We start from the raw sequence: 13549 nt of genomic DNA on the forward strand, positions 1-13549 counted from the left end.
ATTGGAATTAACTTCTTCCAAACTCCTGTTAATGTTGATATATTGACTTCCTTCTATGAATCGCGAATGTTTTTCATGGCATTGACAATAGTGAACTCTTTCTAGAAGGTTTTCAATTTACTTTGCCCAGATCCATCAGACAGGCAGGAGGACTGTAAGACAGGTATAGCCTTACAAACTGTATTTCTTAAATAATAAGACTTGAAAGTTGAAATTACTCCTTGATCCATGTGCTGCAGAATGGACATTGTGTTAGCAGGCATGAAAACAACAATAATCTCCTTGCATATCTCCATCAGAGCCCTTGGGTGACCAGGTGCATTGTCCATGAACAGTAACATTTTGAGGAATCTTTTTTCTTCCGAGCAGTAGGTCTCAAGAGTGGGCTTCAAATATTCAGTAAACCATGCTATAAATAGGCTGTCATTCAGACTTTGTTGCTGTTTGATAGCATTTATAGAGCACAGGCAGAGTAGACTTAGCATAATTCCTAAGGGTCTTAGGATTTCCTGAATGGTAAATGGACATTGACTTCAACTTAAAGTCACCAGCTGCATTAACTCCTAACAATAGAGACAGCCTGTCCTTTGAAGCTTTGAAGCCAGGTGCTGACTTCCTTTCTCTAGCTATGAAAGTCCTAGATGGCATTTTCTTCCAATAAAATGCTGTTTGGTCTACATTAAAAATCTGTTGTTTCTGGTCGGGTGTGGTGGCTCTTGCCTGTAACCCTAGCACTTTGGGAGGCTGAGGTGGGCGGATCACTTGAGGTCAGGAGTTCAAGACCAGCCTGGCCAACATGGTGAAACCCCGTCTCTACTAAAAATATAAATATTAGATTGGAATGGTGGCATGCGACTGTAACCCCAGCTACATGGGAGGCTGAGGCAGGAGAATCACTTGAACCCGGGAGGCGGAGGTTGCAGTGAGCCGAGATCGCGCCCCCGCACTTCAGCCTGGGTGAAAGAGCGAGACTCCATCTCAAAACAAAACAAAACAAGACAATCTGTTGTTTAATGTAGCCACCTTTGTCAATGTTCTTAGGTAGAACTTCTGGATAACTTGCTGCAGTTTCTTCATCAGCCCTCGCTGCTTCACCTTGCACTTTTATGTTCTTTCCTTAAACTTCATGAACCAACCTCTGCTAGCTTCACACTTTTCTTCTGCAGCTTCAACTTCAATTGAAGAGAGTTGGGGGCCTTGATCTGGATCTAGGCTTTGGCTTAAAGGAATATTGTGGCTGGTTTGATCTTTTATTCAGACCATTCAGTTCTCTGTATCAGCAATAAGGCTGTTTTACTTTCTTATCATTCATATGTTCACTGGAGTGCACTTTTAATTTCCTTCAAGAATTTTTATTTTGCATTTATAACTTGGGTATTTGGCACAAGAGGCCTAGCTTTCAGCCTATCTCAGCTTTCAATATGCCTTCCTCACTAAGCTTAATCATTTCTAGTTTTTTATTTAAAGCAAGAGATGTGCAGCACTTTCTTTCACTTGAACACTGGGGAGACCACTGTAGGGTCATTCATTGGCCTTATTTCATTACTATTGCGTCACAGGGAATAGAGATACCCAAGAAGATGGGGAGATCTGTGGGAACAGTTGGTTGACTGAGCAGTCAGAATACATACAGCATTTATCGATTAAGTTTGCCATCTTATATAGGTGCTGTTTATGGAACTCCTAAACAATTACAATAGTAACATCAAGGGCCACTGATCACAGATCACCATGACAAACATAATAATAATGAAAGTTTGAAATATTGTGAGAATTACCAAAATGTGACACAGAGACACGAAGTGAGTATACGCTGTTGGAAAAATGATGCCGATAAACCTGCTCAGTGCAGGGTTGCCAAAAACCTTCAATTTGTAAAAAGTGCAATTATCTGTAAAGTGCAATAAAGTGAAGTTCAATAAAAAGCGGTGTGCCTGTATATGCAATTTCAAAAGACTGTGACAGGGCACTGGTGAAAATGTCAGGGCAGAGTCTGAAATGTTATAACAATATATTACTGCAGTGTCCAACTCCTTCTGCTCCATCATTTACTTGCAAAATTGAGGTTGTTTGAACAAAATTATTGTGGAAGACTCAGCGGCAAATGTTGTATAGAAAACCCAACAAGAAGACTTCAAAATAAGGAAGAAAGAACGGAGAAAGGACCTCCCCAACATGTGTGCATACGTGTGTATAAGCAGACAAACCAGGAAGCCTTTTAAAGGGAACTTGTCTCTTTCTCGTCTCCTGCACCCCTCCCCACCGTGCACCTGTTAGAATCAATGTCCCAATCTGCCACTGGCTTGAGGGGTGTTTGAATGCCCTTCAGGTGTGCTGGGGCAGGAAAAGATGTTGAGAAAGTCTGAAGTATGTGAAGAAGAAATGTTTAAAGTCTAAGAGCTCAAGATTTAAAAATACAAGAGAACCATCTTAGGAATCCCCTATTATAAGAAGGCAAGAGAGAGAGAAGACAAATAGGACAAGATCTGATGAAAGAACATGTGCATACTGATTATGTGGGGATCGGCTGGACAGGACCAGCATAGGACGCCAGGCTGGCCAAGGTGGAAGTACTGCTTTCTTGATGTAGGGGCTCCTTGGACACTTCCTTCTCAGAGTGAATCTGGCCTCTGAGTCAAGTGGGTGCACTTAATGGAGGTGAAGGAACAAGGGGCAGAGAGAAAAGTCATGTTCATGCCAGGACAAGCTATGCAGCACAGAAGAGATTTCTGACACTTGCAGATAGAAAGCTCAAGAGCCCCACCCATGCACACAAAACATCTCATCAGCTTTGTAGGGCCTTACTCTTAGAAAAAGAGAGATGATATTCAAGGACATCCAAACACTTAAAGAAGTTCTTAAAGAATAAATGCAAATACAAAAGAAGAAACAAATTCACAACTAACAAATGAAACAGAAAAACTATGGGGGGGTGGGTAGGGGGAGGGACCCAATAATTCAGGTAGTAGAAGAAATTTCCCCCTAAGTGCTAACTTTCTCAGAGAGAAAAGAAGCCATTGTAGCTCTGGGAGGTAACAAAGAGGCATGTTCAGAATAAAATAATTCAATAGAAGCTTTTGTAATGTAGGGGTGTGGAGGCAGGAGCTTTGCTGAGATGATAATAACATTCATCTGGATGAATAACTGAAGAAGTTTACCAAGGATAAAATTAAACGAAAAATAATAATAAGGGAATGTCCTACCTGACATAGTATATAACATATTATAAACATATTATAAAGCTACAGATATTAAAACAGTACAATGCTGCCATAGGATTAGATAATATAAACTTGTGCTTTCCAAAGTGGGGGTGTACACCTAGACTGCACATCTAGACAGTGGAAGAAAATACTAGAGATTCCGGTTTTTCAATTTAAGCTTTTTAAAAAGTCTACTTTTCAAATGTTTTATAGTTACAACAATACAATTTTTCAGAGGTACTTGTGTATAATTTAGGAATACCTATAATGATAGTTTATGTCTAAATTTTTTAATAAGTAGAGCTGCAAAAATGTTTAGAATGCAGTGACAAAGGTCAGTGGAACAGAAAGAATCAATGTGTATCTGAGAATTTAGTAGGGGGAAACCATCATACGACAAATCGTTAAAAACTGATTCACTGGGAGAAAATATTTGCAATATAAACAGAAAAAAACTTGAATGAGCAAAGGTAATTTACAAAATGATACTTTGTTAATGCTAAAAATTACAAATTATAGATAAATGAGGTAATTTCTCCTACCTGATTGACAAAAAAATTTTAAATATTATTAGCGGGTGTCTTAGACTGCTGGTGTTGCTATAAAGGGATACCTGAGGCTGGGTAATATATGAAGGAAAGAGGATATTTATTTGGCTCATCATTCTACAGGCTGTACAAGAAACATGGCGCCAGCATCTGCTTCTCATGAGGGCCTCAGGAAGCTTCCACTCATGGCTGAAGGTGAAGAGGAGCTGGTGTGTGCAGATCACTTGGTGAGATGGGAGGCAAGAGAGAGGGGAGGGAAGTGCCAGGCTCTTTTTAACAACCAGCTCTCATGGGAACTGACAGAGCAAGAACTCATTTATTACCTCAGGGAGGAGGATGGCACTAAGATGTTCAGGAGGGATCTGCCCACATGACCCAAACATTTGCTTTTAGGCCCCACCTCCAACACTGGGGATCAAATTTCAACATGAGATTTGGAGAAGACAGATATGGAACTTATATCAACTGGCAAGGATGTGAGAGGAAAGACCCTAACAAAAATTTCACAGGTCTACCCAAATCAATTGACTTGATAATTCCATCCTACAGCATTTATCAAAAAGAAATACTCCTATACAAATATGTAGAGCTATATGGAGGATGCTGTTTATTGCAGCATGGTGTATAATAGCAAAAACATGGAAACAAGAAAAATGACTATCAACAGCTGATGTCTTGGGTAAATTCTGATAAGGCACACAATGAGATACTGTTTATTCAGTTGTTGAAAGGGGGTAGATTTAAATGTACTGCTATGGAGAGATGTCCATGGCATATTGTTAACAGGAAAAAGCAAATTTCAGTATGATATGTATGATGCATGTTTTTTAAAAAACATGTTTTTGGAAAAATATATTAACATATTTATTTAAAATTAAAGTTATATTTGTATAAAATATTTATTATATTATTTAACATGTATTTCCAGTATATATAGTTCTCTCTACATATATATAGGGATGCTCACACACATATATTTAAAGTACAGGTTGAGTAACCCTATCCCTTATATGAAATGTTTGAGACAAGAAGTGTTTCAAATTTTGGCTCTTTTCAGGTTTTGGAATTCTTGCATATACATAATGAGATTTGAGGGTGAGACCCAAGCCCAAATACCAGATTCATTTATGTTTCAAATACATCTTATACACATAGTCTGAAGGTAATTTTATACATATTTTAATAATTTTGTACGTGAAACAAAGTTTTGACTGTGACCCATCACATGAGGTCAGGTATGGAATTTTCTACTTGAGACATCATGTCGATGCTTCAAAAGTTTCAGAATTTGGAGCATTTTGAATTTTGAGTTTTCAGATTAGGGATGTTCAATTTGTATTACCTATGAATACAGTAAATCTCTAAGGATAAACAATCTAAATTTTTAACAGTGGCCCTCTAGGGGGAGGAACAATAGAAGAGAAACATTTTTCACATACTTTCAGTTTTTGAAAGTTTTATGGTCATTATATTTATTTCTGTAATTTAGAAAAACAGGTACAGCTTCTGCCATTGAAAACATAAACTGAGATAAATTAGATGTAAATATTCAAGGGAAAGTAGAAATGGTTCATAGATGAACAAAAGCAAGGAGACCACAAGAATTCAATGCATTGCTAACAGCCTACTCTTTCCACAGAAGTGGGCTAGAATGAAGGGCTGATGCAGCCCGTGGAGGGTGGGGTGCTGACGGTGAGGGCGGCTAGACTTAGAATGCCTCAGTGGAAGGCCAGCAAAAAATAGGAAGCCTGTCCTTGCAAATTCACAAAGATGTTACACACTAAGAGACTGGGAAGCATTTCCTGGAATAATCAATCTACAAGCAATCAGGTGCTCTTACCACACACAGGAGATGACCATGTGAGGAAATGGGTATGTTAATTTGCTTGACCACAAATCATTTCACTATGTACAGGTGTATCAAAACATTATGAGGTACACCTTAAATATCTACAATTAAAAATAAAATAAAAGCCGTGTTCAGCATGATGCTGGGATTGGGTGGGGGGTGTGGAGGGGAGAAGCAATCAAGAGTTGGCTACCGCTGTCTGTATCAAAATACAAAATGTTACCTTCTCTTTAATAACCCGAGCCACACTGAACTTGTGAAACAAAACAAAGCAACATAAAACCAAAACTCTGGTGATTACTGACTGTGTGCCTGATATGTGCTAATCACTGTGCTGGATTGTTGGGGCTGCTTAATTCATACTCTTCTATCTTGTTACCTCATATTGACTGAGCTTGTTTGTTACTAGTTAATTACAGTGTCTTTGGCAGTGATGTTGATAGTCTGGTGCAAAGCAAAGATCTTGTTATAAGAGTGAACTTCTTCAGATTTCATTACAGAAACTTTCAAATAAGTGTCATTGAATACACTTATCAATGTAACAGGAATCACATTGGATGTGAGTCTGGAGCCCTACTTGGTGTTTCTATAATAGCCTAGAACTCAATACATCGTTGTGCAATTACCAGTTTGCATGACTGTCTTCTTCCTGAGTCTGGATTTTCTGGGCAAGGAAAAGTGCCTTTGAATTCTCAGTGCCTAGCACTGTGTCTGGCATACAATAGGTGCCCAGTTGAAGAAATACATTAAAGTTGTAACTCAAAAGAAATCTCAAATGCTTTGGTGAGGCTATCTCATGTCAACAAACTTTTTTTTTTTCTTGAGATAGAGATGGAGTCTCACTCTGTTGCCCAGGCTGAAGTTCGATTATAGCTCATTCACTGTATCCTCCACCTCCTGGGCTCAAGCAATCCTCCAGTCTCAGCCTCCCGAGTAGCTGGTACTACAGGTGTGCACCACTATGCCTTGCCTACAATCATTTTTTAAAAGTCTTACGCAAGGTTCATTACCAACAAGGACCAAGTCAGATTCTGAGGGGTGGAGGTCTTGGGTTTTCTTTCTGATACTAGTTCCTGACAACTTGCCTGGCACATAGCAGGCCTAAGATAAAGATTTGCAGGCATGAATGGAAAGTTACAGTTTCTCTCCATAAATAAAGGCACTCATGCTCATTCAGAGAAGACTGTATTCCTGGTCCTAAACCTTATCTACTTGCCACCAGCCAGTCATATAAAATGGGTGACCTGGGTCACAAGAGGAAGAAATTCAGCACCAGTGTGTTACAGCCATTAGATTCAAAGACTAAAATGACAGGGCTCTTTGTGGTGGGTCACTGCACTGACTTTGCAAACAGTAGATTACTTGCTCAACTGATGCACCAATCCAATAGCAGTCCTAAACATGATTATCTGCAATGTGGAGAATGAGGAGCCTGTGATGCAGCAGAAAAAGAGTAGTTATACAGGAAGAAGCACCCTAAGGCAAAATTGTGGCACTTTCCCCATTTGCCTCCAACCTTCTTTCCGCAGTCTTGCTCCTCCTTGGAGTACATCCCGCCCTTCACCCTCAGTTCTAGGTACTGACTCTTCTTACACGGCCTCCACTTGGAAGAAATGTGGGTTCTATAAGAGCAAATATGACAAGATTCTAGCGTTGTGCTGTCTGCATGTGGCTACTTGCATTTATATTTAAAGCAATTAAAATTAAATAGAATTCTTACGCCTGTAATCCCAGCACTTTGGGAGGCCGAGGCAGGTGGATCATGAGGTCAGGAGATTGAGACCATCCTGGCTAACGTGGTGAAACCCCATCTCTACTAAAAATGCAAAAAATTAGCCAGGCAAGGTGGCATGCACCTGTAATCCCAGCTACTTGGGAGACTGAGGCAAGAGAATCGCTTGAACCCGGGAGGCAGGGGTTGCAGTGAGCCGAGATCGCACCACTGCACTCCAGCCTGGGCAACAGAGTGAGACTCTGTCTCAAAAAAAAAAAAAATTAAATTAAATAGAATTTTAAAATCTGATTCCCAAGTCTCATTAGCTATATTTCAAGCGTTCAGTACCCACATGTGGCTAGTGACTAGTGTATTAAAGCAGCTCTAGAACATTCCCATCATTGTAGAATCCAGCACTTTAGTAAGCATCCCTGCAATGTTCTACCCAATTGAGTAGTACACTTGTTGAATATGCGCAAATGAATAAATGAATTTAATTTAATATGTTAGAATCGACACTAGTGAGAGAGAGCCAAGACATTTTCAGAATCTCAACCTTGGTGATTGGCTTTATAAATCCATACTTTAAAACACTGAATTAGAAAAGATTACTCATCTCTTTTCACAAGATTTTGGGGGAGGATTAAATAAACTTTTCATTGATTTACAAAGAGTTGGTTATATTCTAAAGAAAGTTAATTCCATGAGTTTGTGCCAATATATTTTATTTGAAAGAACTGTGCTTAGAACCTGGACTAACATTTTATGTCCAGCATTCTAACAAAACAGTTACGTGCAAACACATGTCTTTAAGTTTTCAAAAGCAATTGAAACAAAAACAAAAATTGCCAAGAGGGACCTAATTAAACTAAAGAACTTCTACACAGCAAAAGAAACTATCAAGAAAGTAAACACACAGCCTACAAAATGGGAGAAAATATTTGCACACTATGCCTCTGACAAAGGTCTAATATCCAGAATCTACAAGGAACTTAATTCAATAAGCAAAAACCAAATAACCCCGTTAAAAAGTAGGCAAAATGCATGAACAGACACTTCTCAAAAGAAGACATACAAGTGGCCAAAAAGCATATGAAAAAGAGCTCTACATCACTAATCATCAGATAAATGCCAATCAAAACCACGATGAGATACCATCTCACACCAGTCAGAATGGCTATTATTAAAAAGTCAAAAAATAAGAGATGTTGGAGAAAAAGGAGCACTTATGCATTGTTGGTGGGAATGTAAATTAGTTCAGCCACTGTGAAAAGAAATTTGGAGTTTTCTCAAAGAAGTAAAAATGGAACTATCATGCAACCCAGCAATCTCATTATTAGGTATATAACCAAAGGAATATAAATTGTTCTACCAAAAAGGCACATGCACTCATATGTTCATCGCAGCACTACTCACAATAGCAAACATGTGGAATCAACGTAGGTGCCCATCAAAGGTGGATTAGATAAAGAAAATGTGGTATGTATATACCATGGAATACTATGCAGCCATAAAAAGAGAACTAAATCATGTTCTTTGCAGCAACATGGATGCAGCTGGAGACTATTATCCTAAGTGAATCAATGCAGAAACAGAAAACCAAATACCACATGTTCCCACTTATAAGTGAGAGCTAAGCATGGGGTACATATGGATATAAAGATGAAAATAATAGACATTGACTACTAAAGGGGGAGGTAAGGAGTACAGCAAGAGTTGAAAACTTACCTATTGGGTACTATGTTCACTACCTGGGTGACAGGATCATTCATACCCCAAACCTCAGCATCATGCAACATATCCATGTAACAAATCTGCACATGTACCCCTGAATCTCAAATAAAAGTTGACATTTTTCAAAAATGCATGCCTTAGCAACAAGTTTCTTGGACCTTCTTCTAAAGGTTTTTATATAAGGAAAGTACTCACCCTTTTTCCTCCAGAAAGGCTCTTTATAATAAACTATACACTTGATGACTGAACCCAAAGGCACACGAGTGATCATCTGGTTTCTCATCATTGGCAGAGGGGGATTGAAGTGAATCTTCATGCCCAGAGTAGGAGGAATAGCACTAATCACATATTTAGCCTGAAAGAAAAGCAACATGGTTAAACATTGTTGCCGTGTTGCTTTTGTTTTTTTCCCAATGATTCTCTCTCATTCTACCGTTATATTCTTTTCAGTCTCTTAAAGAAGTGACAAGGATTTTGTTGAAACCTAAAGTAGCCTTTATTGTTCCTTAGTTCAAAACCTCCAATGACTTCCCATTGCACTTAAAGTCAAAGCCAAATTTCTCACCATCATCGCCAAGGCCACACATGAAATGGGCCTGTTACATCACTGATCTCACCTCCTGTTACTTTTGCCCTCACACTCTTACTTCTGCTATTTTTGTTTTCTTTTTGAGACGCAGTCTCACTCTGTCACCAGGCTGGAGTGCAGTGGTGCGATCTTGGCTCACTGCAACCTCCGAGTCCCAGGTTCAAGCGATTCTCCTGCCTCAGCCTCCGGAGCAGCTGGGACTACAGGTGCGCACCACCACACCCAGCTAATTTTTATATTTTTAGTAAAGACAGGGCTTCACCATGTTGGCCAGGGTTGTCTCGATCTTTTGACCTTGTGATCTGCCCACCTTGGCCTCCCAAAGTGCTGGGATTACAGGCGTTAGCCACCACGCCCGGCCCTGCCATTTTGATCACCTTGCTGTTCCTTGGTCACACCAGGCGTGCTCCCACCTCAGCGCCTTGGCACTGGCTGTTCCATCTTCTTCTCTCAGGGAACCACATGGCTCAGTCCCTCGTCTCCTCCAATTCTCTATCAGATATCACCTTCTCAGTGAGGCCTTCCCTGATGACCTTATTTAAACTTGCATAACCAATTCTCCCATCCCACTTTCTGGTATGCCCTCTCCCCACCTTCCTGCTTGATTTTTTCCACACTAATTATCACTATCTGACATACTTTATATTTTAACTATATGTTTCATTACGGTCTTTCTCCTTCACTAGAAGGAGAATTGTATGTGGGCAGAGAATTGTATCTGTTTTGTTCACGACTGTGTTCTTAACTCCTAGAATAATGTCAGGCACATAGGAGGTGCTTGATATTTATCAAATAAATATTTTCTGTGTTTTTCTAATTACATAAAAGCAAAATACAGAGGGTTGATAATACCTTTATATGTTTTTATAAATCCTCCCCCATCCCAAATATTCTGGTTCTCTTTTCCTTTTTTTCAGTTAGAGATAGCTTTTTCACTATTGGAAAAAAGACTGTCTATAAAGTGTGTGATATTGTTGACTTCAACTTTGATTATCTATGAGACTGTGGCCTCTTCCCACTTGTTTAAGTGTCTTGGTAACTCTGAGTGGAAAAATTTCAAAGCAAAGTTGAGTTCAAAGCAAATGTTGAGTGAGAGAATGGAAAAAAAGTGCTTTTTTCCATTCTCTCACTCAACAACGATCACCACAGAAGACTTCTGTGATCAAATGTGGAGTGGGTTTTCCCCACATATGAAGCAAGCAAGCAATTCTATAGCAGACATCAGCCATGTGTCCTCTGAATTCAACTCAATTCTGACAGTGTCTACTTGGAGATAACTTCTGATCCTACAGGTTGAGGGCTCAGTCTCCAAGACTGTCCCCCACCTTCAGATGTCAGTCACAAGTCCAGCTTCCAGAACTTCTGATCAATCTGCTTCCAGTTGATGTTCCTACAACTGCTTCAAGTTTGATTGATTTGCTACAGTGGCTCACAGAACTCAGGGAAACATGTTTACTGTTTTATTATAAAGGATATTACAAAGGGTACAGAGGAAGAGGTGCATAGGGCAAGGGATGTGAGAAGGGGCATGGAGCTTTCATGCCCTCCCCAGGCATGCCATTCTCAAGGAACCTCCAGTTGTGCAGATATCCAGAAGCTCCCAGAACTCGGTCGTTTTGGGTTTTTATGGAGGCTTCATTATGTAGGCACAACTGATTAAATCATTGGCCTCTGGTGATCAATTCAACCTTCAGCCCCTTGCCTCATCCCCTCCCTGGAGGCTGGGGGTGGGGCTGAAAGTCCCAACCCTCTAGTCCTTGCATGGTCTCTCCTGTGAGCAGCCCCATCCTGAAGCTACCTAGGGGCTGCCAGCCATCAATCATTGGCATCAAAGGACATCACTCTGGAGATTGTAAGAATTTTTAAAGTTGTATGCCAGGAAGCTGGGATGAAGATCAAATATATATTTCACAATATCACAGTTACCTCATACATCTCATGGTTTAGGGTCTCCACAAGGACATTTTCTCTTGTCTGGTCAATGTAGATCACAGGCCTCTCCAGCTTCACTCGGTCTCCAAGGAGGTCCATTATCCGCTCGCTCACTTGACCAGATCCGCCCACAAATTTCCTCTCCTGGAAAGAGAAAAGGAGGTGAAAGAGAAACGCAGGAATGGGCATAAACTGTTAAATTCCTAGTTGTCCTCACATATGTCTACTCTGAGATGTCTAACATTTCATTTTGCTGCAGTGAATAGTGGCTTTCACCATGGTTTTCTAACTAGGAATTGCTGTCTTTGGACAAAGTTACAGGATTTCTGTTACTTTACAAGCTATGCTCTTGTAGATTCCCAGGCTCCAACCTTAGCTGGACATCTTCAGAACGACCCCTATGTCCCACCTTTCTGGTCACCATCCCTGCTCTCTGTCCTATCTGCAGTCTTTTGCTGGGAGCTGGAACTGGTGAAGCTGTACCTAAAGCTCTTCCCTAGCTTGCCTGAGCTGACCTAAGCCTGCTTCCCCTTGCTTTGTGGCTCAAGCGCGGAACTTCCCTGCCTCCCACCATGTCCCCTTCCTCCAGGCCAGCCTACTCCCTGTTGCAGGCTGCCCATCTTATCCTGGGTCAGATGCCTGCTGCTTCTGTAGCCACCGAACTCATTTCACCTCACTGTACCCACCTGCCTTGAGCCTTGCTAAAACTTCCAAATGTTCTGCCTGGCTATGCACACAGTTGACCTGACTGCCTCCTCCTCAATTTTCAGTTAAGGTCAGAGAAGGAGAAGGAGAGGGAGAAAGAGAAAAGCAGGAGGAGAAAGAGGAGGGGGAGGAGGAGAAGAGAGAGAAAGAAGAGGAGGAGGGGGAGAGAGAAGAATGGAGCATGACAACCAGGCAGATTATCTAAGAACTCCAATCTGTTCCTACTGTGTCTAGCACGGTGCCTTATACAGTGCCGGGGCTCAAGAAATGGGCATGGAATGAATGAATAGATAAATGAATTCCATGCATAGTGTGTGTTTTAAATTGAAAATGCATTACTGAATTTCCTTTATAAGCTTTCCAAGAAGTGCTCAAGCTAAGCTTACTTCAGATGGTCTCCTACAAACTACCAAATAATAATTGAGCATATGGAAAATGGCCACAGTGCATAAAGAGAGACAAGCCTAGCTTTAAAATTACACTGGACACTGGGTTCTCACAGTGGGTACCTGACAACAGACTGTGCCTTACAAGAAACACTTTGAGCTGCCATGGTAATGCTCTAAAAGCCACAAGCCTGCTTCCCACTTCAGCAGTTCATGATTGAAGGATGATGATCTTTCATTTCAGTAGCAGTGTTTTTCCATTGGGATGGTGGCAGAATGGATGGGTACCTGTCCTCCATTCGTTGTCGAGATGATTCTGGTTGTGCCTCCACACTGCTTCACATACCACAGGAACCAGAGAGCAGAGACCTCATGGGTCTCTGCAGTGACACACAGGTTCACAAAGAGAGTGGCAAGCTGCTTTGCAGATCTGCACAGGAAGAAACAAGAGCAAGATTGGCAAACGCAGGAGAGCAGCTTCTTAATTCTCTAAAAATTATTTGAGTAACACATTTTCTTGGTTAAGTTTAGCACAATGTGGTAAGGTCAAAAAATTGTCACTAGAATCTAATATTACAAAACTTGACATCAGAGGTTTTTGAAATATCAGATTATTTTCCCTGTAAACAAAACACCTTACTCAGAATAAGCTTCTATTCCAGATTCTGTGCTTTCGTGATTTCTCTTTACATTCCTGCTGCTCTTCCAGTGATCCCCATCTCAGTAAAAAGCACCACCATTTACTCAATGGTAAAAGCCAACACTCTAGAAATCAAACATTATTTCTCTCTTTCCATCAATCTTCTCCCATCCAATTCATTGGGAAGTCCCATTATCTCTCACCACATCACTCCACCTTCACCACAAATTTAGCATCCATCTCTTTCCA

General features: G+C 40.5%; 1 protein-coding gene across 1 annotated transcript in view; it reads right to left on the reverse strand.

Moving 5' to 3' along the window:
• Nucleotides 1–13549, reverse strand: part of MAOB (monoamine oxidase B) — a 121238-nt gene that overhangs the window by 17586 nt on the left and 90103 nt on the right. Inside the window, exons 6-8 of the mRNA XM_054472753.1 lie at nucleotides 12949–13090; nucleotides 11564–11713; nucleotides 9244–9403 (exon numbers count right to left, since the gene is read on the reverse strand). Of these exons, the coding sequence (XP_054328728.1) occupies nucleotides 9244–9403; nucleotides 11564–11713; nucleotides 12949–13090 (452 nt within the window). The remainder of the gene's footprint in view (nucleotides 1–9243; nucleotides 9404–11563; nucleotides 11714–12948; nucleotides 13091–13549) is intronic.

This window comes from Pongo pygmaeus, chromosome X (assembly GCF_028885625.2).
Source record: "Pongo pygmaeus isolate AG05252 chromosome X, NHGRI_mPonPyg2-v2.0_pri, whole genome shotgun sequence".
NCBI lineage: Eukaryota > Metazoa > Chordata > Mammalia > Primates > Hominidae > Pongo > Pongo pygmaeus.